This window comes from Salvelinus namaycush, chromosome 4 (genome assembly GCF_016432855.1).
Source record: "Salvelinus namaycush isolate Seneca chromosome 4, SaNama_1.0, whole genome shotgun sequence".
NCBI lineage: Eukaryota > Metazoa > Chordata > Actinopteri > Salmoniformes > Salmonidae > Salvelinus > Salvelinus namaycush.
Genome location: NC_052310.1, coordinates 40,537,138 through 40,564,678, shown reverse-complemented (window position 1 = coordinate 40,564,678; position 27,541 = coordinate 40,537,138). Strand labels below are relative to the sequence as shown.

The 27,541-nt window shown below is 42.8% G+C and overlaps 1 protein-coding gene across 2 annotated transcripts in view; it reads left to right on the top strand.

Annotated features, from left to right (window-relative positions):
• The window catches only part of LOC120045614 (melanopsin-A-like), a 75,415-nt gene extending 48,250 nt beyond the window's left edge, over positions 1-27,165 (top strand). Inside the window, exons 7-11 of one of the 2 annotated variants that reach the window (XM_038990519.1) lie at positions 1,366-1,473; positions 13,685-13,880; positions 13,973-14,143; positions 26,690-26,883; positions 27,098-27,165. In XM_038990519.1, the coding sequence (XP_038846447.1) occupies positions 1,366-1,473; positions 13,685-13,880; positions 13,973-14,143; positions 26,690-26,883; positions 27,098-27,119 (691 nt within the window). In that variant the 3' untranslated portion in view covers positions 27,120-27,165. Of the gene's footprint in view, positions 1-1,365; positions 1,474-13,684; positions 13,881-13,972; positions 14,144-26,689; positions 26,939-27,097 lie in introns of those variants that run through there. The other variant, XM_038990518.1, reaches the window with a different exon arrangement.
• Positions 27,166-27,541: the final 376 nt, after the last annotated feature.

Genomic DNA, 27,541 nt, shown 5'->3' with positions numbered 1-27,541 from the left:
TCGCCAGTGGCAAGTGATGGGGCCGCAAACAGATAGGTGCTGCGTTGCCAGTATCAATAGAGTGCTGGACCAGACTGGTTCTCTGGCATTCTTTGTCTCATGGTGCAAAGACATCCACCAACTCTGCAAGCAGTGCTACCAACTTATCGCACTGCTCAGACTCCAGCCCTTCCGAACACCTCTTCCCTGGTTCCCGCACAGCTTGTTGGGTAGCTTCCGAAGGTACGTCCATCGTGTAACTGGTCACCTGCTGGGGCACACACACCTCTTTAGCTGCTCCTTCTCATCTGGGGAAGGATCTTTGTGGGGCTATCTGTCACAAATTCCGGCCGAGTCACCTGCGGCTGCCGTTGCCTTTTTCCACTGCTCTGCAGTCCCATAACGGAGTCTTTCATCTGGAGTCTTTCAGCGTTCCAACATCTAGGCATGCTCCCACTTGACTGAGGAAATCCAACCCTAGGATGTGGTCATCTTGAATATCGGCCAACCAGAGCTCTTGCTCCACCGAGACATTGTAGGATCTTAATTTGAGGCAGTTTTCGACAGAATGAAAATAATCCTGCAGCAATAGGAAATGTGAATTATTATGTGGACATAACATTTTTGTAAGGGTTACTACATTTTTCATAGGAAGTTTGTAATTTCCACTTTGAAATTTCTGACTTGATTTTCCATTATGGAAAATGTAGTAACCTCTAAAAAATATGTTGTAAATTATTAAGTGGATTATAACTAATCCTTTCCTATCGCTGCAGGATTGTTTTCATGCTGTAGAAAATTAAGACCCTACATCTGTATACCCACTTATAAAATCACTTTGTATTCTTTCTATACAAATACTACAATGCCGCAGCAACATTTTCAAACCTTGACCATTCAGGTACTGTCACAGTTCCAAACGTGGTGAGTGAAGGAGTCAGGCGCAGAGAGCAGGGTAGTCAGAAAAGACGTAGATTTAATATTCCAAAAATCTCAGAGAGACGGTCATGCCACACAAAACAAGGGCGCGTAAAGTCCCAGTCCAAAAGAAACAGGACTAATCCGAAATGGAACAGACACCACAGGAATGAACAAACACCACCAACAGAAAAACAAGCCCTCACAAAAGTCGGCGGGCCAACTGGGTTTAAATAGCCCACAATAAACCTAAACACAAAACAGGTGCAACAAATCAGACAAAACTAAATGAAACAGAAAAGGGGATCGGTGGCAGCTAGTAGGCCGGAGACGACGACCGCCGAGCGCCGCCCGAACGGGAAGAGGCACCATCTTCGGCGGGATTCGTGACAGGTACTTTATATATTGTATAATTCTGCCTCACAGCTTAACAGCCTTCTCTCCCTGTCTTCTCCATGTCTCCTGTAGGTATGCAGATTTTCTGACCCCATACATGAACTCAGTTCCTGCTGTGATCGCCAAGGCTTCAGCCATTCACAACCCCATCATCTATGCCATCACCCACCCAAAGTACAGGTACCGTATTCTTGCTGCCACAAAAATTAAAGATCAAACCTATTGGTTTCTATTGTTTCTATTATTGCTATATGAGTCAAATCTGCTTACGCAGCCGAACCCCATTTGGGAATTACGTTGAGCAACAAAGTCAAAGAGCTATTCTTTTGTTGTTTTTTATTACACTAACCATTCCATTCCATCCCATGAGAATCTATCAAATCTGAGAGACAGGAAGGGTATAGTCCTTGTTAGCTAGCGATCAGACTAAACTCTCCACTCTACAATCACTCATGAACCTGGATATAACTCAACTGGACATCATTATAATATTCTCACCACACAGGAAGGATTCTAAGAATGAATATATAGGGGACCTAGATTCTTTACCGCTGTGTACTTTTTGTTTTTTAGTAATTTAGGTTCACTGCTCAAGGTAAATTATTGCTTGCATGTTGGATATACACTACCGGTCAAACGTTTTAGAAAACCTACTCATTGAAGGGTTTTTCTTATTTTTTACTATTTTCTCCATTGTAGAATAATAATGAAGACATCGAAACTATGAAATAACACATATGGAATAATATTTTAAAAAGTCTTAAACAAATCAAAATAGATTTTAGATTCTTCAAATAGCCACCCTTTGCTTCGATGACAGCTTTGCACACTCTTGGCATTCTCTCAACCAGCTTCATGAGGTAGTCACCTGGAATGCATTTCAATTAACAGGTGTGCCATCTTGGAAGTTCATTTGTGGAATTTATTTCCTTCTTAATGCATTTGAGCCAATCAGTTGTGTTGTGACAAGGTAGGGGGGGTATACAGAAGATAGCCATATTTGGTAAAATACTAAATCCACATTATGGCAAGAACAGCTCAAATAAGCAAAGAGAAACGACAGTCCATCATTACTTTAAAACATGAAGGTCAGTCAATACGGAACATTTCAAGAGCTTTGAAAGTTTCTTCAAGTGCAGTCGCAAAATCCATCAAGCGCTATGATGAAACTGGCTCTCATGAGGACCGCCGTAGGAATGGAAGACTCAGTTCATTAGAGTTACCAGCCTCAGAAATTGCAGCCCAATAAATGCTTCACAGAGTTCAAGTAACAGACACATCTCAACATCAACTGTTCAGAGGAGACTGTGTGAATCAGGCCTTCATGGTCGAATTGCTGCAAAGAAACCACTACTAAAGGACACCAATAAGAAGAAGAGACTTGCTAGTGGCCAAGAAACACGAGCAATGGACATTAGACCGGTGGAAATTTGTCTTTTGGTCTGGAGTCCAAATTGGAGATTTTTGGTTCCAACCGCCATGTCTTTGTGAGATGCGGTGTGGGTGAATGGATGATCTCCGCATGTGTATTTTCCCACCGTAAAGCATGGAGGAGGAGGTGTTATTGTGTGGGGGTGCTTTGCTGGTGACGCTGTCAGTGATTTATTTAGAATTCAGGCACACTTAACCAGCATGGCTACCACAGCATTCTGCAGTGATATGCCTTCCCATCTGGTTTGATGCTTAGTGGGACTATCATTTGTTTTTCAACAAGACATTGACCCAACACACCTCCAGGCTGTGTAAGGGCTATTTTACTAAGAAGGAGAGTGATGGAGTGCTGCATCAGATGACCTGGCCTACACAATACCCAGACCTCAACCAAATTGAGATGGTTTAGGATGAGTCGGACCGCGGAGTGAAGGAAAAGCAGCCAACAAGTGCTCAGCATATGTAGGAACTCCTTAAAGACTGTTGGAAAAGCATTCCAGGAGAAGCTGGTTGAGAGAATGCCAAGAGTGTGCAAAGCTGTCATCAAGGCAAAGGGTGGCTATTTGAAGGATCTCAAATATAAAATATATTTTGATTTGTTTAACACTTTTTTGGTTACTACATGATTCCATATGTGTTATTTCATGGTTTTGATGTCTTCTCTACTTTTCTACAATGTAGAAAATAGCAAAAAAAATAAGAAAAACCCTTGAATGAGTAGGTGTTCTAAGGCTTTTGACCGGTAGTGTACATACAATATTTTTATTTAACTTTGATTTACGAGGCAAGTCAATTAAGAACAAATTCTTACATAGAATGACTGCCTACCAAGAGGCGAAAGGCCTCCTGCAGGGAATGGGGGATTACAAATAAAAATGTAGGACAAAACACACATCACGACAAGAGCAACACCACAACACTACATAAAGAGAGTCCTAAGACAACAACAGAGCATGGCAGCAACACATGACAACACAGCATGTTAGCAACACAACATGACAACAATACGGAAGCAACACAACATGGCAGCAGCACAACATGTTAGCAGCACAAACATGGTACAAACATTGTTAGGCACAGACAACAGCACAAAGGGCAACAATAGATCACGAGATGCAGCCAAGTGTGAGTAAAAGCGTCCACGATTGAGTCTTTGAATGACGAGATGGAGAGAAAACTGTCCAGTTTTTTTTATTTTTTATATTTTATTTTTGAATTTTCCAATTAACAACATTCAAGACAAACGTGAAAAGATATTAGACAACAATAGGACAAAGTGACAGTGACAGATGAGCGTAACAAAGAAAGAAAAAATAAAACAAATTATAATTATATATACAAACATACAATAAAAAAAATATATAATGAGACATTGGATCATATGGTCACCTGCTGTAGGCTACATATTATACATTACGTGTGAAACATTATATAAGGATAATATAGAGATTCATTCAATGTGATGTGGGGGGAGATTCTCCATATAGTCAATAAAAGGTTGCCAAATTCTGTAAAATGTATTTAACTTATTCCTCAAGCGGTAAGTAATTTTCTCCAGTGGGATACAACTATTAACTTCTGATAGCCACATTGCAACTGGCAGGGGGGAATCCAATTTCCATTTCAAGGCGATACATTTCTTGGCAATCGCTAGCAATATTTCTGTTAGCTTTATAGTATGGCTTTGCCTAAGATTGGTGTTAGTAAAGTTGCCCAGTAGACAGACCTCCGGGTCTAAAGGGAATGCAACCCCATGAATTGAGGATATGGTATCGCATACCCCCTGCCAGAAACCGTGTAGTTTTGAACACTGCCAAGTGGAATTGTCACGTTCCTGACCTGTTTTCTAGGCCACTGCTCGAACTCACGCTGCTTGGTTCTGGTTCGGTGGGTGGTTCTGTAACGGCTTTCCTCTTCCTCTTCATCCGAAGAGGAGGAGCATGGATTGAACCAAGACGCAACGTTGTGATAAGACATGATATTTATAAACAAAACAGAAAACACGACGAACACTTGAATAATTACAAAACAATAAAACGATGTAGACAGACCTGGACGACGAACTTACATGAAACACGAAGAACGCATGAACAGGAAAAATGACTACATAAAACGAACGAACAAACAAAACCGAAAACAGTCCCGTGTGGCGTAACATACACAGACACTGACACAGGAGACAACCACCCACCTCAAACAAAGTGAAAACACCTACCTTAATATGATTCTCAATCAGAGGAGATGAAAACCACCTGCCTCTAATTGAGAACCATATCAGGTACCCATAAACCAACATAGAAACACAAAACATAGACTGCCCACCCAAACTCACGTCCTGACCAACTAACACATACAAAAACTAACAGAAAACAGGTCAGGAACGTGACAGGAATGGAGGAATGTTCCTTCATCTGAGCCACATCTAAAACATAGGGAGGAGATATCAGGGTTGAACTTGTGCAGTCTAGATGGGGTGATATAGAGCTGATGGAGGAAATTAAACTGGATCAGTCTGTATCTGGAGTTCAATGTGGATGTAACACCATCCCTGCATAGGTCACTCCATAGACCCTCATCAAGATCAATACCCAGATCTTTTTCCCATCTAAGTCGGGGTTTATCTAGCCCAGGCAGTGTTAGTCCTGACATAAGAGCATCGTAAACACGGGAAATGGTCTTGAACAGTGGTTGGTCTGCGTGGCAGAGTTGTTCAATAGGTGACATCTTAGGTAGGTTCCATTGTCCCTTGAGAGACACCCTAATAAGGTTTCGTAGTTGTAGGTAGCTAAAGAAGTCCCTGTTAGGCAAGTGGTATTTCTGTTTCAGCTGATCAAAAGACATAAGAACTCCCTCCTCGTAACAATGTTCCAGAAGAGTGATCCCCGTATCAGACCATGGTCTAAAGTTACTATTCTGGAAAAACATAGGAATCAATCTATTGTTCCATAAAGGGGTTTTAGGGGAAAGGAATCCCCCTCGTCCGAACAGCTCATGCAGTTTGCACCATGCCAGGACAGAATGTATGATTAAAGGGTTGTCTGTGATGGTTTTTATAGATTTTCTGTCCCATTTGTAAAACAATTCTGCCCCAGTGTCATCATTTACCTCAAGCTTTTCAATGTTCAACCATGAGGGAGAGGGACCCTTGTCAAACCTCTGAGCCAGAAACCTAGACTGTGCTGCCCAGTAGTACATTCTAAAATTGGGGAGGTTTAAGCCCCCTTGACTGTAATCCAGGGTCAGTTTATCCAGGCCAACCCTAGGGGTTTTGCCGTGCCAGATAAACCGTCTGGTCATCTTGTCGAGAGAGGAAAAGAATGCTGCGGGAACAGGGATAGGGAGAGATTGAAACAGATATAGAAATCTGGGCAGGACATTCATTTTAATTACATTGATTCTACCCAGTAGAGTGAGAGGTAAGTCCATCCATTTACAAAGGTCACCCTCCACCTTTTGCAACAAACTGGCCAGATTGAGTTTATAGAGGTTGTTCAGGTTACCATCCACCATTATGCCCAAATATGTGAAGCCCATAGGCGACCATCTAAAAGGAAACTTGTGCTTGATGGTATGATGGTCAAAGACAGACAACGGTAAGATTTCGCTTTTATCTAAATTGACCTTATATCCAGAGAAAGAACTATAACACTGTAGTAGGATCTGCAAGTGAGAGAGGGAGTGTTCTGGGTTTGTTAGAAATAAGATAAGGTCGTCCGCAAAGAGTGATAATTTATGGGTATGGGGGCCCACCTCAAAGCCATGTATGTCAGGGCACGTTCTAATAGCCTCAGCCAACGGTTCGATGGCGAGGGCAAAGAGGTGGGGGCTAATTGGGCAACCTTGTCTGTTCCCCCTATAGAGAGGGAAAGAGGAGGAAGTAATCCCATTGGTAGCAATCCTAGCTTTAGGAGATTTGTAGAGTGATTTTATCAAATTTACAAACACGGTACCTAAACCAAACTTTTCCAAGACGCGAAAGAGGTATGGCCATTCAACCCTATCAAAGGCCTTTTCAGCGTCGAGGGAGACTGCGACACTAGGTATTTTGTTTTTGTTAGCAAGGTGAATTATATCAAAGAACCTTCTGAGATTATTGGAGGACAATCTATTAATTATGAAGCCAGTCTGATCTGGGTTGACCAACAGGGGAAGACATGACTCCAGTCTCTTAGATAGCATCTTGGTGACCAGTTTACAATCTGTGTTAAGGAGAGAGATTGGTCTATATGAGGCGCACTTTAGTGGATTTTTCCCTTTCTTGTGGATTACAGTAATCACTGCTTGAGAGAAAGACTCTGGAAAGCAGTTGTCTTCCCTGGCTTTTTTAAGTACCTCCATAAGGTAGGGGACCAACAACTCCCTAAATTCTTTATAGAACTCTGGAGGGAAGCCATCCTCCCCAGGAGATTTATTAGAAGGTAAGGATTTAATGGCCTCCAACAATTCAGGAACTGAGAAGTGTTCACTCAGGCGCTCGCTGTCTTCCCCTGACAGGCATGGGAGGTTGAGAGAGGAGAGAAAGGAGTCGATCTCTGATAGATCATCGCTTGATTGGGAAGTGTAGAGGTCTTCATAGTATTTCTTAAAAGTATTATTAATTTCAGTAGGGTCGAAAGATATCTCATTAGTAAGAGTTTCTATAGCATTAATTGTCCTCTTACTTTCCTCTGCTTTCAGTTGCCATGCCAATACTTTGTGAGCTTTCTCTCCAAGCTCGTAATAACGCTGTTTTGATTTAGTGATGGCCCTCTCAGCTTGATATGTGTTCAGAATATTATATTTCAGTTTTTTATTTACCAAAAGCCTGTATAGATCTTTAGTCGGGCCTCTTTGGTAGGTTTTCTCTAGCGCTGAGATTTCAGATTCAAGGGCACTCAGTTCCGCACCGTGTTTTCTCTTCAGCCCTTTAGTATAGGAAATGATCTGTCCCCTCAGATAGGCCTTCAATGTGTCCCAAAGAATGAAACTGTCAGGAGCGGAGGGTTTGTTTGTCAAAGTGAAAATATTGATCTGCTCTTTGATGAATGCACAAAATTCAGGTTGCTTTAGGAGTGTAGAATTTAGTCTCCATCTATATGCTCCATTTACCTTGGTAGGAATGGAGATTGATAATACCAGGGGAGAATGGTCACTAAGTAATCTGGGGAGATACTCGACATCTAACACTCTATGAAACAGTTGTGTCGACAGTAAAAAGTTATCTATGCGTGTGTGTGTCTTGTGTGGGTGTGAATAAAAAGAGTAGTCCCTATCCTGTGGGTGCAACTGTCTCCAGATGTCTAGTAAATTGAGATCTTTCATGAATGACATGGTGAGCTTGCTGGCTTTGGTAAGAAGTGAGGGTTTATCAGAGGACCTATCAAGAACTGTATCTAAACAAAAATTAAAATCTCCTCCAACCAGTAACCATCCTGGTGGTGCTTGAGCAACCTGAAGGAAGACATTCTGAATAAACATATGGTCATCGAAGTTAGGAGCATAGATATTCAATAGGGTCCAAGACTCTGAAAACATATGCCCCTGCACCAAAACAAACCTGCCAGAGGGATCAGAGATGGTGTTGTTGACGCAGAAGGGGATGTGTCTACTTATCAAAATTGCAGTTCCTCTTGCTTTGGAGTTAAAAGAGGACGCAAAAACTTGTCCTACCCATTCCCTCTTCAATTTCTTGTGTTCACTGGCTGTAAGATGTGTTTCTTGTAAAAACACAATGTCAGCCTTTAATTTCTTATGGTATGTATAGACTCTCTTCCTTTTAATCGGGATGTTAAGACCTTTTACGTTGAATGTGACATATTTTAGTGGATTAAGCATAGTTGGGTTTCAAATATGTAACTGAATGGAAATCTATCATATGTAGATAGTTAGGAAATGTTTCAACTTTGGTTTGAACACAGAAGTGACCTATGTGTCTCTTTAGGAAGGAAACAATAAACATAGAAAAAAGGGGAAAAAAATAAAGAATCCCACCCACCCCGATTGTTAGACTAAAACCACAATCCCAACAATCAAACATGAATACACTTGTAGAGATACGTTGCTGCTCGCTTTCCATCTTGCTCTTACTAGCTAAACCTTGGCGTAAACTAAAACCTGCGAGCTCTCTAAATTGAAAACAAACGTTGTGAATAGACATTTATGGCTGAATATTTACTGCCCACGGTAAGGGCTGCTTGAGTCTCTTTTCGAAAGATTAACATAAATGAGGGGGAAAGCAGTGGGCCTAAACCCACTTATTTTCTTCGCCCAGTGATATGGACTAAACCAAAATATACTTTACTGTAAATGTAATAGAACTCACCCCGAAAAGATACGGTTAGTTGAAAATGTACAAATCAATTATAGCGACCGGAGGATATCAGCGGTTCAGTCCGGATAAGAGAAAACAAACAAACTGCATCTTATCCCCCAAAGAGACCGTCCTGGCTCAGACGTTGCTCAGTTCTTTGAGAAAAGTGTACACTTCTCCCGGTGTGTTGAAGAGATGGCTTCGGCCTTTGTACTGAACTTTCATCCGCGCAGGGTGGATGAGGTAGCCGGTGATGTTCTTCTCCTTCAGTGCTTTGGCGGCAGGTCTGAACTGCTTGCGACGTCTTGCGAGATCCGCGCTCATATCCGGGAAAAGGCTGACCCTCTTGCCATCAATGGTGATGTCCCCTTTGGCTCTTGCGAGTTGCAGTACCTTCTCTCTGTCTTGGAAACGGAGGAACCTGATCAGGACGGCCCGTGGGGGCTCATCTGGCCGGGGTTTCGGCGCTGATGTTCTGTGGGCGCGTTCGATTTCCAGTGGCTTGGTGAAGTTGATTATGCCTAGGACATCCGGGATCCATTGAGTGAAGAAACAGACCGGGTCACGGCCCTCGCTGTCCTCTTTCAATCCCACCACACGGATATTACTACGTCTGCTCTGGTTCTCCATCTGATCTACCTTGTTTTTGAGGTAGGCATTGTCCTTTTGCAGTTGTATCAAGACCTGGTCATGTCGAGCGATGGTGTCTTCAACTGTGCTAATGCGCAACTCTGCCTCAGTCGTTCTCAAAAGGAGATCATTCATGGAGGATTTCAGGTCGTCAATGGAAGAATGGAGTTCAGCCGTTTTCTTATCGATTTTCATAGAAAGACCTTTGTTACCATCCTGAATTTCCCGGAGGAGAGTAGCCAGCATGTCGGCAGGCTCGCAAGAGGCCGAGAGCAACAGTCTGGAACTGTCGTTTGAGTTATGAGGGCTAATGCTAATCTTGCTAGCTGTAGCGTTATCGTTATCTTGGTTATCAACGACGTTTGGGTCGTCCTTCTTGCCTCTCGGTCGGAGGTCCATGGCTCTTTGGGAAGGTAAGTACTTGACAATTTATCAGCCGATGTTAGAATATTGTTTCAACGTTGTTATTTAGGTAATAATAGAATAACTTTGAAGAGCTCGGTTTGTCAACGTCTGCTCAGCTCGGCGGCATCACGTGCTCTCGAAAACTGTCCAGTTTGAGTGTTTTTTTGCAGCTCATTCCAGTCGCTAGATGCAGCGAACTGAAAAGAGAATCGACCCAGGGACGTGTGTGCTTTGGGGACATTTAACAGAATGTGACTGGCAGAACAGGTGTTGTATATGGAGGATGAGGGTTGTAGTAGGTATCTCAAATAGGGGGGCGTGAGGCCAAAGAAGGTTTTATAAATAAGCATCAACCAGTGTGTGGGTGGGTAGGTGTGATTACTATAGAGGAAACCAAGTCTAGATGCAACCTTAGCCTGCAGCTTGGATACTTGTGAGGTTACTACCTCAAGCTCTGAACCCTCAGAGGTAGTAATCACACCGGTGGTGGGCATTTTTCTTACCAAATCACGTGACCTTTGTTTTGGAGGTGTTCAGAACAAGGTTAAGGGCAGAGAACATTTGTTGGACACTAAGAAAGCTTTGTTGAGCTCTTCCTACTGTCTGAGCTATGTTGTTGATGTAAATTGAGAAGAGTGTGGGGCCTAGGATCTAGCCTTGGGGTACTCCCTTGGTGACAGGCAGTGCCTGAGCCAGTCCGTTGATTATTGACACTTTTTCTCCAACACTTTTGATAAACAAGGCAAGATAGAAATTGGTTCTATAACCGTTACGATCAGCTTGATCTCCCCCTTTAAATAAAGGATGCACCGTGGCTGCCTTCCAAGCACTAGGAGCCTCCCTAGAGAGGAGAGACCGGTTAAAAAGGTGAGAGATGGGCTCGGCAATGGTAGGGGCTGCAACCTTAAAGAAGAAAAGTTCTAAACCATCTGACCCAGATGTTTTTTGGGGTCAAGTTTATGGAGCTCTTTTAGCACCTCAGACTCAGTGACTATTTGCAGGGAGAAGCTGTGTAGCGGGGCAGGGGAAAAAGAGGGAGGAGCATCAGGGCTAGTAGCATTAGAAGGAATGGGAGAAGAGGAAGTGTTGGACAGGCAAGGAGGCATGACTGAGTCAAATAGGAATCCTGACTTGAAGTGACGATTAAAGAGCTCAGCCATACGCTCCTTGTCAGTAACAACCACATCATCAACATTAAGGGACATGGGCAGCTGTGAAGAGGAGGGTTTATTCTCCAGGTCTTTCACTGTTTTCCAGAACATCTTGGGGTTAGATCCACAGAGAGAGAACTGCTCCTTAAAGTACAGTAACTAACTTTGGACTTCCGGATAGCCTGAGTGCACTTATTTCCTATTTGCCTGAACTTATTTCCCATTTGCCAGTCAGCCTAAGTATTTGTGTGCCGAGCCTTTCGCCAAATGGTGTTCTTGAGGTGGAGTAACTCTGCCAGATCATGGTTGAACAAAGAACTGAACCTGTTTTTAATTCTAATTTTCTTTATGGGGGCATGCTAGTTAACAATACCACTGAAAATATAAAAAAATAAGGTCCAAGCATCTTCGACAAAGGGAATCAAGCTGATTCTTAGGAGGTGCGCACACCACCCACCGCTTCCGAGTATATTACTTGCTAATGTTCAGTCTTTGGATAACAAAGTTGATGAGCTCAGAGCAATAACATCTGCTAATCACGCGTATGTGACCAATACAATTTGATTTGATTTGAACACCCAGCAACAGTCAACAAAGAGCTATTTGAAAGATGAATGCTTAAAACCAGCAAATCAAATTGTTTGGGGACAGACTTGGTGGAGACAACCGAGCACTGACGGTGATCCTTGGTAAAGATTGCCACTCCACCACATTTGGAAGATCTGTCTTGCAGAAAAAGGTTATAACCAGAAATGTTAAAATCAGTGTTTTAGAACACTTATTCTTAACCATGTCTCAGTAATGACCAACACATCTGGATTGGAGCTGTGAACCCAGACTTTCAACTGATCCATTTCAGGTAATAAGCTTCTAGTGTTAACTTGAAGAATACCCAAGGTTTTCCGAGGGCAGAAATCCGTGAAGCCGAAATCTGAGAACAAGTCAGAATTGGGGCTAGCAACAGTAGACAGGCCAGGGCATACATACACATTTCCAGATATCATCAGTAGCAATACAATTTGGGCATGGCAGAGAGGGGGAGCTTTGCTGTGTTGATTTTTTATGACATTTGACTGTACATCAGATGGCAACAAGATTATATTGTACAGCCGGTGAGAGGGGGTTAGAATGGAAGGCCAAGAGTCGTACTGTAGTACTGAATGTCCAGAGGTTTTCAGTGTTAGTCATAATTTCCTCTGACATGATACATCAGGCCCCTGGCTAGTCACTGACCCTACGTACACTCACTAGACTATATATACAAACCATATACACACTCACACACACTACATTGACCCTCCCACACAAAACCCACACACATACACTACATACGCCCACACACACATAACACACACACTCAGATCGACACAAGACAAACACACATGTATACATATTACACACACATTTTTACACTCATCATTTGCTGCTGCTGCTGCTCTGTCCTTTATTTTACTCTTATTAATACCTATCCTGATCATGTGCATAAGCTCTAAGATGCATATGGTTGTTTTGAATTAATCATCACCTTAGAAAGCACTGTCCATTTCGTTGTTAGGCTTTGAAACAACATGTTTTACACTCAGTTTCAACCTGCTGTTGAAGTTCCTTCTTCAAATTGATTAGCCTTCAGCGAGGTGAGTTTTAAAAGTACTGTAGGCCTACTGTTTTGTTGATGAGTGTTTGATGTGATTTTCGACTGCATTTGCATTGACGTCAGAGTGGTTAGAATGACAATAGAAAACTGAGTTCCAGCCCATTAGGACCTGATGGTAGTTAGCAAGTTGGGTACTACAAAAGCATGTCCATAGTGCATAAAAGGATATTACAGTGACTCACCGGTCACGTGGAATTTTACTGTGGTGATGACTCATGACTGCAGGTGTGGCAGTAATATGGTCACCGCCACAGCCCTAATCCTGATGCCTAGTCACTTTACCTTCATGTACATACTGTGTCTACCTAAAATACCTCATACCTTTGCACATTGGCATGTAAGTTTCTCACTTATGGGTGGCACAAATTGTGATATTTGCAGATGCAATACTGCAGTAGTTTAAAAAGTGTACCGTTTTTGCGGCCATTACTGTAGTATTTACTACAGTGTTTTTTGTGTGGATAATACAGTAGTATTTACTGTAGTATTCTAGAGCAGTGTTTCCAAACCCCAGTCGTCGAGTACCCCCAACAGCACATTTTTTTATTGCAACCATGGACAAGGACACCTGATTCAACTTGTCAATTAATCATCAAGCCCTCAATGAGCTTAATGAGGTGTGTTTGTCAAGGGCTACAACAAAAATCTGTACTGTTGGGGGTACTTGCAGACCAGGGTTGGGAAACACTGTTCTACCGTATACTGACATTCTATAATAAAAGTACTACACATGATCGAGGGATACTAAGTACTGTACTATTCGATAGTAAACTGTAGTATTTTTTCATGTGGGTACATCTCCTTATTTTCTCCACTCCATTCTGTCTTCAGGATGGCCATAGCCAAGTACATCCCGTGTCTGGGTGTGTTGCTGTGTGTACGTAGACGTGACCTGCGCTCCACCGAGAGCAGCTTCATGTCCACCAGACGCTCCACTGTCACCAGCCAGACCTCCGACATCAGCGATCGCTTACGCCGCACCAGCACCGTCAAGTCCCGCCTCTCCTCCGCCTCCGACAGCGAATCGGTACGGATAAATATGTCCTGATACATGTATGTGTCTGTTTGTCTGTCTGTCCAGGCGTCTGTCTGACGGTTATGTAATGGTCCTTCTCCCAGGGCTGGACAGATACGGAGGCTGACCTCTCCAGTATGGGCTCCAGGCCGGCTAGCCGCCAGGTGTCCTGCGATATCGGCAAGGACACAACCGAGCTCCCAGCCCTCAAGCCTTACAGCTCCTCCAGCTTCAGCTCCAAGATGAAGAGCCACGACTCTGGCATTTTTGAGAAGGTAACTAACACATCAGGGCAAGGTTAAGTCAAGCGGCAAGCCTACTCTCTGTTCCCTTCCACATGTTTGACAATGTTCTGAATGCGTGGAGGATATTTCGGGCTCTAAAGGCAGAACAGTGTGAATGGTTGTCTAACACAGTAGAGGTCAGTAAGAGTCAACATCAAGTTTTTTTTTAAATTCTCACCTCACTTGCACTTATGTGTTATAACCCTGAAGTATAGAAATAAATCACACAGAGATGTAGCTTCGGCTTCAAGTCACTTGTAATGAGTGACCTGGGAAGCCCCATCCGCCCCTATATGAATTCCTAGGTATAACCAATCAAACTCAGATATCAGACAATAGAGCACACAGATCAGATTATCAACATTCAGATAAATTAATAGCATATTACTTACTGGTACACATTATGATTCTGTATTATTATTTTGTTATTATTAAGACACTTTTAATTCTATCACATGCTCTACTCCCAACATCAATACACGTTAATCTCACCAATGGTACCTAATATTCAGTGCCTCTACCTGAGAAACACCTAATCAAACAGTAACACACTTGAAAAAAGCTGCACCAATCTGTCTTTACTGTAATGCAATAAAACTTGTAGAGGAATTAGGCAAGAACTAAGTCCAAATTTACATCAGAAAGGATTTTTATGTTTAATCCGCCACAAATCTAAATTCTAAGCTGTTGGCCTTTATAAAATATTGAATTTGGGCTTTACTACTATAGCCCATAGAAAAGTGTTGAATAACACATTCATAAATGGCAAAAAGAAATCATGAGTAATAAGGTTTTGAAGTGTATGTTGGGTTACCTTAAGTTTGTAGCCCAAATGTTTTGGATGCTACAGACAAAAGTTGGCACATCAGTGTGATCGACTTCAGACGAGTCCTGTAGGGCTTGTGGGGATCGTAGAACAAAACGGCGAACACCACCATGTTTGTGAGAGTCTCCCCTTTCAATAGAGTGGTCATATTATTAGGCCAAACCTCTCAGATGCTACAGACGTTTTCGTGCGAATACAGATTTTCTGTATGTCTTCTAGTCTGACAAACAACACTGTAGCTCTGCCATTTTCCACAGCAGATGCGGAAGGGCGACATAGGAGGATGTGGTGGATTGAGAAGCAGCCCATGCAAAAAAACAGCTATCTAACTTAAACTGATGGATTTTGATGGGATTTTTTATAATGTTTCTTAGATTGACACACCGGTCCGTCAATAGACTTTAGGGCGTTAATTAAACCATATTTTGGCTTGGAATGCATCCCTGGATTTGTGTGAGCCAATCGCATGGCTCCTAAACTAATCTGGCACCTCATTACAGACAGGATGTTACAATGGATCAACTGAAAATCCCTCCAGGGAAGAAGCTCTAGGAGGGCTTTGCAGTACCATAGACATCTAATTGAATTATGAAATGTTTGAAGGGTGTGTTCATCTTATGGTGTCTTTCAGTGTTATCATTTAAAATGTGATGGCATCTGCTAAGGCAGGGTTTTACTAACTGTGGAATAGTGTACCTCTATGGGTCATAGTCTTCGTAGAGGCAATCTGTATCGGAGGATTAGAATCCATTTCTTAAATTCATGAGCATATAGTAGACATTTCTGTAAAGCGGGTATATAGATATATGATGGGTGTTATCAGGGTTCATGACTAAGAAAAGTTGTATTTAAAATGCCTCTTAAATGTCTTTACAACATATTGTTATAAAATGATGATAGAGATTGATAGAGATTCGATCTGACTGTTAATTAACTGTCCCCCTTTGGTGCATTTGCCCTTGTTCACTCACTCTGAAAAGTCAAATCAATTTTAGCTGTCTTTCATCTGGGTTGGAGCCGCAGTATTACAGTATTCAGTGGTTTGACCCCCCCAAGGCACTTAGGGCTAGATTCTATCAGATCCTGTCAGGGTTTACCAAAATTGGACCCAGAAGCAGACCAGGACAAGGTGAGTATGAAGATGGTGAGTATTTATTAATAAATGAGAACGTGGAGGTAGATAGTTCCAGGTGGTGGAGCGGGCAGCGGAGGTGTGTTGATGGGATTGGATAGGCAGATCCAAGGGATAAACAAAAACTGGCGACGAGCAGACAGGGATGGGATATGGGTTCCGGGTGAATGGCTGTAGACAGAACAAACGGAGGTAAGTTAAAGGCAAGCAAGACGTACAAAACAACAAAACAAACTCTATCAACTGGAGGCTGGTTCGTGGGCACAACATACTGTTCATGGCTAACGATCCGGCAGGGAATGGATGTCAGGTCCGGGCTTAAGAGGAGAGATGATGATCAGGACCAGGTGTGCAGATAGCTGATGGGATACAGGTGCGGGTAATCAGAACTCTCCCAACTGGCTACATTGCCCGGCAACCAGACAGGGTGCGTTCCAGGACGCCGGAAAAAAACACTCCAGGACAGAACACAGGCAAAAAACAGACTCAGGAAACGGGATTCGTGACAGATCCGCGCTAACCGCCATCCACATATCAGTTGATGTGTTGGAGGTGGAGCCGTGTCAGAGCCGTCACAAGCGGCTCCTTGCGTTACCTTAGTAACTGCATCCAATGGACACTGCCATTGGATGCAGTGTCCATGACAAGGTAACGAAGCCACAGCCGACTTTATACACTCAAACCCTCCAATGCGTGATGTTCTATTGTCTACACTTTGATTAGACTTATAGGCTATAAACCCCCCCCCCCCCCATCCAAATTCACACGACAACATGCATTAGTCTGTCATTATTTCTATCATCGATAGAGCCTACACTTTCTGTCTCCGATTTGAACTTCTAATGCGGTAGGGATAAAAAGGAAGGGAGTAGTTGGTGACACACCAGAGCAACCGCTCATCGATTTGTCAGTGCCATACCGCAGTTACACCTAAAATACCGCCAAAACATCCGCTAAGTGGACGTCGGCCAATGCTGGTTTTGTCACGGCATTCATCGGAAGAAGAAGAGGAATCGTCAGACCAAAATGCAGCGGGGTACGTGTTCATCTTTAATAGCTTAACTGAATGAACACTGAATACAAAATAACAAAAAGAATAGCCGAAACAGTTCTGCAAGGTGCAACCAACACTAAACAGAAAATAACCACCCACAACTAACAGTGGGAAAACAGGATACCTAAGTATGGTTCTCAATCAGAGACAACGATTGACAGCTGCCTCTGATTGGGAACCATACCAGGCCAAACACATAGAAATACAAAACATAGAACAAAACATAGAATGCCCACCCCAACTCACGCCCTGACCAAACCAAAATAGAGACATAAACAAGAAACTAAGGTCAGGGCGTGACAGGTTTATGCTCGATCTGAACTATGCATGGGAGCACCAGCTGTTCCGGACTACTGTGTGATCACAGTCTCCGAAGCCATTTTCTGCAGTCAAATTACCTAGTGGCCTCATGGGTGAAACATTGTTAATATTTTTCATAATTTCATAATTAATAAACATTCTCTTAAAAAAACTGCTGAAAATCCGGTGTTTCAATGTCAAACGTTTTTGTTATATTTCAGTCTTCTGAGATGTATATAAATTGTATTATTGGGACGCAAACTCAAAATGTAATACATTTCAACTCTATATCTGGTACAGGTGTCTTATTTTTTTTAAACCCATAACCATGTGTCTGAGGTGTTATCGTTTGTTTCAAAATAGATTTGTTTAAGACTACCAAGAAATACTCTGTGTGACCCTGATTTAGCCCATTGCAGTAAAAAGTTAAACAGGTTAACATTCACAAGGCCACAGAGCCAGACGGATTACCAGGACATGTACTCGCTGACCAGTGTCTTCACTGACATTTTCAACCTCTCCCTGACCGTCTGTAATGCCTACATGTTTCAAGCAGACCACCATAGTCCCTGTGCCCAAAAACACCAAGGTAAACTGTCTAAAAGACTATCACCCCATAGCACTCGCATCTGTAGCCATGAAATGCTTTGAAAGGCTCGTGATGGCTCACATCAACGCCATCATCCCAGACACTCTGGACCCACTCCAATTCGCATACCTCCCCAACAGATCCACAGACGACACAATCTCTATTGCACTCCTCACTGCCCTTTCCCACCTGTACAAACACCTATGTGAGAATGCTGTTCATTGACTACAGCTCAGCGTTCAACACCATTGTGCCCTCCAAGCTCATCACTAAAATATGGACCCTGGGATTAAACACCTCCCTCTGCAATGGATCCTGGACTTCCTGACGGGCCGCCTCCAGGTGGTGAGGGTAGGCAACAACACATTTACCACGGTGACCCTCAACACGGGGGCCCCTCAGGGGTGCGTGCTTAGTCCCCTCCTGTACTCCCTGTTTACCCACAACTGTGTGGCCGCACATGACTCCAATACAATCATTGTTTACACACGACACAACAGTGGTAGGACTGATCACCGACGACGATGAGACTGCCAACAGGGAGGAGGTCAGAGACCTGGCAGTGTGGTGCCAGGACAACAACCTCTTCCACATCATCAGCAAGGCAAAGGAGCTGATCGTGGACGTCAGGAAACGGAGGGCCGAGCACGCCCCCATCCACATCGCCGGGGCTGTTGTGGAACAGGTCCAGAGCTTCAAGTTCCTCTTTGTCCACATCACTAAGGAGCTATCATGGTCTACACACATCAACACAGTCGTGAAGAGGTCACGACAATGCCCCTTCCGCCTTAAGAGGCTAAAAAGATTCAGCATGGGCCCTCAGATCCTACTGTATGTGCTGTGTGCACAGCCAAACGATGGAAATTATGGATTCGACTTCCACTTTACTTCCCTACTGCAGCGTGCTGGTGGCAAACTTGCCAGATTAAATTATTTGAAAGAGTCCGTTTATAAAGTATAAAAGTCATGTAAACAAGTGTATAAGTGTCATTTTATATTTATTTAATTCAAGCTCCCTATCGTTAGCTAGACAGACCTACTAGTAGGCTAGTTCTGTTATGATAAAAACGTTAGTTGTGTTGTGGTAGAGTTCTTTAAGGCCCAGGCCATCCAGCAAGCCAATAACTGTAACAATAACTATAATGATAAACTATAGGCTACATAACTATATAACATTGGTGAGCATCCACACTAGAGGAATGTTTATCCTTTTAGAGTCCTGCACCTGTCAATCAACTGATCAATGCATCCTACTTGCCTCTGCCTATAAGGTGGTACCACAGATATTCATGAGGTCTCTAACACGTTGTGTGTGTGAGCGTTGCAAAATAAATGTACACATACATGTTGTTCAATCATTTCATCCAAACTGCTCGTGTGCGTTTGCGTAGCCAGGCACTAAAATAGAACTTGGTTCTATTTTTGATGCATGACGTGCTGCAAGTCCCACCTCTGCCATTTCCTCATTGGTTTTTAGGAGCATATACCCATGTGGGTGATTGAAATATATACTGAGGTCCACACTCCAGTCCAGTTGGTAGTGGGAATGTACCTAACAGTTGGTTGCCAACCGCCATATAAAGTCCACAGAAGAAGAAGAGATTACTAGAAACTAACTAGGTTTCCCCTTTATCTGTAGATTAATTGTCGGAGTAGAGAACACATGATTTTGTGTTGACTCAATGGGTAAAAATTCTACAAAGATTCAGAAAAAAAGGACCGTGTGCATTTCAGGTAAAATAACAACCCCATGTTTATATCCCCAGGACAAATTGGCTAGCAACAGCAAGCTAGCTAGTTAAATGTTCATGAATGTTGAATGTGTTTCGACCTGTCCCCAAATTAATATAGTTGGTTCAGAGTTCGTTTTGATATTTCAACCTGCATGTCCTAATTGCGACTTGTGTGGATGCTCAACGCGGACGCATGCGCGGCCCCCGTCTAGTCAGCATGTAACACACAGATACTGGTTCAGAGTGACCATTCAGTGCTTTCAGTGTTCATTGTCATAGTGACAACTGCAAATAATACTTCAATGCAGTAGGATGCATGTACATCTAGGCTTAATGAAAAATAATATAGTAACTCTTATATAAATGTAACAATTCAAAAGCAAAAAAATGCCATTTAGCCTGCATCTTGCACAGCATGGCATTGCCTCATTGCTTAAGTGGTTTGTAAGTGATTTCCATTTTTCTAAAGCTGGTCAATTCCTTTGGGACATATTTTTCACTGTGCTCATCTCTGTATGTCCTGTGCAACTATTTGCAATGCATCGGTACAACATTATCACAACAAATGCACTTTCTCTCCTCAACTTTCCCCAACATGCATTTTCTATGCTGCTGTAGGTCTGTTTTACATTCAGCAATTGACAAGAGCAAGCCTGCTTCTTTCCCCGAATAGGCTATTAGGTCTAGTATAAAACATTTTTTTTAAATAAATGTCCCATAGCTTTTGTAGCCTATCACTATATCCACAAAAGTATGTGGACACCCCTTCAAATTAGTGGACTCTGCTATTTCGGCCACACCCGTTGCTGACAAGTGTATAAAATCGAGCACACAGCCATGCTAGAGCTTCTCCGGTCAAGTGGAAGTGGAAACGTCTAGGAGCAACAGCGACTCAGCCGCGAGGTGGTAGGCCACACAAGCTCACAGAACGGGACTGCCGAACGCTGAAGCTAAAAATTGTCTGTCTTTGGTTGCAGCACTCATTACCAAGTTTCAAACTGCCTCTGGAAGCAAAGTCAGCACAATAACGGGAGCTTCATGAAATGGGTTTCCATGGCCGAGCAGGCGCACACAAGCGTAAGATCACCATGCGCAATGTCAAGCGTCGACTAGAGGGGTGTAAAACTTGTCTCTATTGGACTCTAGATCAGTGGAAACGTGTTCTCTGGAGTGATGAATCACACTGGCAGTCTGGCGGACGAATCTGGGTTTGGCGGATGCCAGGAGAACGCTACCTGCCCAAATGCATAGTGCCAACTGTAAAGTTTTGGTAGAGGAATAAGGGTCTGGGGCTGTTTTTGATGGTTTGGGCTAGGCTTTTATTCTGAGGTCTTGTCTGACAAGTTGTGAATATAGCAAGTGAAACGGTAAACCGTTGCAATCACATTGACGGACATGTTATGATACCCACCTTACTCCTTCTGGTAGGTCTCCTTCTGGTAGCATCTGTTCATGACCAGGAGATCAGTCTGGCACCCAACTCTGCACTTTGTCTAACAGAAAAACAGGGTCAACAATTGTCATCCTCCCTCAATTATAAGATAGCTCGAGAAATAATGTAATCTTGTTTGGAAGCTAATTTAATGCTTTACAGATGTAGACTGACTGGCTCCATTGGATTAGATTGAGGCCGGTGAAGCCGTTACACTATGCAACCAACTGTGACATATTTTGCTATGGCCCTGGGTTGGTTTGAGTTTGTTGCTGCTAGTTAGTCAACTGTTGTAGTCAGAAAAGAGTTAGCTAGTGGCTGCATCCAATATTTATTTCTGCCCTTCACATGGGTTGCACCTCGGTGGTTAATGTGACTGTTTTGTCTAAATTACACTAACTTAGTGACATGGAAATACGATGATATTGCTAAAGTAGGCAAATTAGTAGGAAACAACTTTGCCATTACTGTTACTAGCAAAGTTAGTCAAAAATAGCTAGCAAAAGGGCCTCCCGGGTGGCGCAGTGGTCTAGGGCACTGCATCGCAGTGCTAACTGCGCCACCAGAGTCTCTGGGTTCGCGCCCAGGCTCTGTCGCAGCCGGCCGCGACCGGGAGGTCCGTGGGGCGACGCACAATTGGGCTAGCGTCGTCCGGGTTAGGGTGGGTTTGGCCGGTAGGGATATCCTTGTCTCATCGCGCTCCAGCGACTCCTGTGGCGGGCCGGGCGCAGTGCGTGTTAACCAAGGGGGCCAGGTGCACGGTGTTTCCTCTGACACATTGGTGCGGCTGGCTTCCGGGTTGGAGGCGCGCTGTGTTAAAGAAGCAGTGCGGCTTGGTTGGGTTGTGCTTCGGAGGACGCATGGCTTTCGACCTTCGTCTCTCCCGAGCCCGTACGGGAGTTGTAGCGATGAGACAATATAGTAATTACTAGCGATTGGATACCACGAAAATTGGGGAGAAAAGGGGATAAAATAAAAAAAATAAAAAAATAAAATAAAATAGCTAGCAATACTAATGTTAGCTAGCTAAAATACAGTGGTCCCCTCAATCTTAGTTAGCTGGCTAAAGTTATAGTGCATCTAAAGTCAATCTGGCCACATCACAATCATGACAGAAAAGTATTATTTTGAAATGTTATCATGTTTCCAAGCAAAATCTGAGTTGTATTGAGGTAGGCTAACATTAGCCAGCTAGCTCGCGAACTTCAGCTATGCTAGCGATGATAGTGATAATCAAAATCCTGCATTTCATGGTCATTCGGTATAGGGCTTTTCAGTCTAAAACGGCCATGATCCTTTGAACACGTTGGGAGCGATGAATCAACAGAGCCCAATTCAATGAAGGGAAGTGAAGTGGCGATTTGCACGTGGAGCTTGGCAAAAGGCGGCATGATTTGTTGACATAATTGTAATCCAAACCCCCAACCTTCATTTACTCGTTCCAAACTCTGTTTTAGGCGAGAATGACTATGACCAAAATGATCCTATTTACAGTACACTTTGTAGTCAATATTTACACTAGAATAAATGTTTCTGACTCATATTGATGCCACATAGGCCATTTTCAAAGGGATTAGTTGTTTTTTAGGGACATTCGCTCTTTCAGGTTGAATTAGAAAATCCTCTTTGCCTCTTAATTTAATGGTTGAGTTAAACCTGAGTGTTTTAGATGGACTAAAAGCTTTGGGCCTTAGTAACAAATGATCTGTGGTGTGACTTGATAGATGTTTGGAGATGCGCAATACCGTGTCACACGGACTGATTGTTGTGGTCACCATCCGCCCATTCAAGATCAAATATTTGATGAAGGCTAAATTGTGTTAGAAACTCTTTACTTACATGTGACTGGTATTTAATTGAGTGTAACATTGAAGTGACTCACCGAATAATTACAATATGTTACTCATTATGATAGCAGGAACCAACCTCAAAGTCCTGAATTGTGTATCTTATAGAGCTCTGAATGACATTTCATTGACAGGTATAGGCCACAGGGCCTGCAGCTTGCCTCTAGCTGTAAGTACTCATAATAAGTCAAAAGTGTCAGTCAATTGCGCTTGTTTTGTATCAATCAGTGTGGCCATTACCTACCTCCAATAGACAAAAAAACAGCACTAATGCCCTACTAAACATTGTCTGAGTCTGCAATATAACATTACATGTATTCCCCTGTTTTTTACCCTCTTTAGCCCAGCTAGGTAATGGGCTCCCATAGTGTCTTCCTTAGCCAAAGACGATTCATCCTTTGTATTTCTGCCCTAGCCTCAGTGTGATTAGGGTTGACGGATGCTAATGCATTCCTGTGAGGTCTGGCCATGAGCCATGAGCAGACAGCAGGCATGTGGATGGCACGGCCTTATTAAATCACTGCAGTTTAATCTCAAATGTCACAGCAGATTAACCAGCCTTATCAATGAGATACATAATTAACTGTTCTGTGACATGCCTCGTGGCAGGCTAGGCCTTACAGGGGGAGAAATATTACCACTTGCTCTTTGATTTGTAGTCAGGGCCGATAATGTCAGAGCAGGAACGGCAGTGGCAGATTATAATGACGTGAGGCAGACTTCCACTCTGAGCTGCAGAGACAACAATACTTTCTCACACTCATTCGCATTATATATATATATATTTGTGTCCCTCCATTTCTTATGATATATTACAGTACTTCCTCCAATTTTATGATATGTTACGAATGGTCCGGTGGTGGAAAAGCAGTCTTACCGTATCATACGTCTTAGTAGTCATACAGTATAATATGTCTTGTTGCCGTTAGCATTTGTGGCTAATGTTAGCTAGGTTAGGGGTAAGGGTTAGCTAACATGCTAAGGAGTTGCAAATAGTTATGGTTAGCTAAAGTTGTTAATTAGCTAAGATACTTAAGTTGTCCCTGACACGATTCGAACATGCAACCTTAGGATTGCTAGAAGTTTGCGTTATGTGCCCACCCATTCTCCCCAACCAACCTCCCTACTGTTGTTCCTGTATTAAGTAACCTTCTGTCTTAAAGGGATACTTCGGGATTTCGGGAATGAAGCCTTTTAACTACTTCCCCAGAGTCAGATGAACTCGTGGATACCATTATTATGATTCTGCTTTACCAGAAGCATACCACCCTGCATCCCACTGCTGGCTTGCTTATGAAGCTAAGCAGGGTTGGTCCTGGATGGGAGACCAGATGCTGCTGGAAGTGGTGTTGGAGGGCTAGTAGGAGGCACCTTTTCCTCAGTTCAAAAAAAATAATATAATAATAATAATATCCCAATTCGCCAGGGCAGTGATTGGGAATATTTCCCTGTGTAGGGTGCTGTTTTTCAGATGGGATGTTAAAACGGGTGTCCTGACTTTCTGTGGTCACTAAAAATCCCATGGTACTTATTGTAAGAGTAGGGGTGTTAACCCTGGTGTCCTGGCTAAATTCCCAATCTGACCCTCATACCATCATGGTCACCTAATCATCCCCAGCTTACAATTGGCTCATTCATCCCTGTAACTATTCCCCAGGTCGTTGCTGTAAATGAGAATGTGTTCTCAGTCAACTTACCTGGTAAAATAGGGGTTACATTTTATTAAAAAAGGAAGTTGCTAACTAGTGTTACGCAATTGCTAAATACTGTTAGCACAATGACTGGCTTCCAGTTAGCATTGGCTCATCAAACTACCTCTAACTTCCTTCATACTGGATGCAGAGACATGGAAATAGTATCTATGTGTTCATTTGACTCTGGGGAAGTAGATAAAGGGCTTCATTGCCAAAGTATCCCTTTAAAGTAACCAAAGCATTGTTACATATACAGATTGTAGGTGGAAGAGAGTCAAGATGAAAGTAAGGCGGGTGAAAGTAACACTTTTCTCAGATAACATAGAAGCTAGAATGACATAGTGAAGTCAACCCATTCCTAATGTGGAGGACGAGGTCCCTGCAACAACAAAAAACAGCCCAGTCTACCCATGTATTGCCAAATTATCAACAAAAAGTGGTTTTGAGCGAGTTTTTAAAAAGTTTAAAAAACGGACCTGGAAGGGTTTTTTGGTTGTAGAGTTGTTGACAAAACTGACATTTTCTTATGTCATTTTCTTAATTAAACGACAGCATAGGTTTCAAGTATTATAATAGCTAGTCTTGAGTGTTAGCCTGGGAGAAGTTACAGGAGATACGGGTGGGACGAAAGTAACACAATGTTAACAGATGACCTGGAATAAAATAACATTTGAGCACAGGCCAATGTCTCCTCTAGTTCATATTGCTTTTGTAAAGTTAGCAAAATATCAACAAGGGACTGAATGTTTGAAAATGATATATGGCATCATTAGAATAATGCCTTAATCAATTGACTTGATCGATCAGCTTCTCACATAAGCTTTTATGGGCAGGTTAGTGGTTAAAAATATATATCATTATGATTCTGGGAGTCAAACCATAGAAATTTGATAAGCATGATGAGTTTGCCGTTTGTTAAAAGTATAAAAACGTTTATTCTATCAAGACATGAGTAACGATTGTGATTAATTTTTGTCCAATTAATATTGGAAGGCGATGTTGACGCATGGTTTATTTTAAATGAACATTTCTAACCTACAGTATGAATTATTCAAATCGACACAAACATGACATTATGACTAATAGTACATTTGTTTAAAGTAATGAGCATTACAAACCATAAACATGGAGATAAGACAGATATTGTGCACTTCTTGCCAGCTGTTACTTCCGTCCCAAGCCAATTTATGCTTGATCCGAAAATGTGGTCTGACGCTCCTTATAGAAGGTGTGACGGAATTGAGGAGCCTCTGGAGGCATGCAGAGGCCAAATTAAACTCGGTACCGTATCCCTGTGCGCCTCACAAATGTTGTAACAATGCAGAGGGCTCCGTATTGCTCTTCATTGACATGATTGGTTGACGGTAGGTGGGGGTGGGTGGTACTGTATAAACACGAACTCACTTCCTTGACAACAGTTCTACTCGACAGCTCTGCGCTGCGCCGCGAAACGCAATAAGTCTGAATGCCCTGACTTCTGTAGAGGCTATAGCACCGTAAATGCTGCATGGCCAAAACAAATGTCGGATTGACCATGCAGCGCCTTTAACTCCCGACCCGCCGTCAGGCACAAAAGTAATGTTCCGGTCGTTCTGTTCTCTGTGTATTTCATTTCAACTAATTTACCCTAGAAAGGAAATTACAGTTGCTAATAGTAGAGGACATACTGTATATAAATTGTTTGTCATAAAATATGGTGTCTCTAGCTCTATCTTTGGTACCTTTTCTCCCATACCCAAAAAACATGACCTGGCTGGAGACAAAGGAAAAGGGATCTTTGAGATTTGCTTCGAAGGATACAAGACCATCTTTTATGGAAAATAATATTAAACCAGGAATCCATGTTGCATAGATAATTGGGTGCAAAAATCTATCATTTGGCATTTTATGTTCATTGTTTCTCATCTCACCTTTTGTTTGACTTCGACAGGCTGGTGATTCGTCAGAAGCCATCGTAACGAGAGGAATGATTGGCCAGATTCCCAGCATCATCATCACCTCCGAGACCAGCCCTTTCTTACCTGTCCTTAGGGCCAGTTCCCGTGGTTCCCGTACAAGGCCATCCAATGGCAGTATAGATGTGGGGTCTGTTACTAAGGAGCCACAGGAGAATGTCCAGCAGAGGTCAACACTTCCCTCTAACTCCTCTAACAGTGATGCCTCTACACCACTCATCTGATCACAACCACAGTACATGATAAATTATAATAAATGCCAGGGTCTGTACTCAACATGAAACTTTTCTACAAGTCAAGTTAACCCCCATGTGAATACTCTTGCTGTACGTTCTTTACTGAAAAGGTTTTGTTTTGTTGCTTTGTTAATGTGGTACAACCAGGGCCGGCTCCAAGCATAAGTGACGTAAGCGGTCGCTTTGGGGCTCCGGCCGCCATGGGGCCCCCGAACATACTGTTCTCTACACCACATTGCAAAATGTCAGGGAATAGTACCATAAAACTAAATCAATGTATCTCCGCCATCAACAGGGAGGCCACAGTGGGAGGAGGGGGGGGGGCCTGGGTAAAAGACAAAGTACAGAAATGGGATTGGTTGTGTTGTCTGCTAAGCTTTCACCTGTTCCTTTTGAGTGAGCTACAATCGTAAGGAAGTCTGTAAAATCAGACAGCAGCCCAACTGTTTCAAACCCGTTTCAAACATTTCCCCTAGCCCAGGTCCCCTTATCTAAGATCTGCTAAAGGCTGAAACCGATTAAGTAGAACTATTGTGTGAAGTAATGCAGACATAACTAAAAAAGGCTGAGCTGGAAATGGCTATCTGAGGG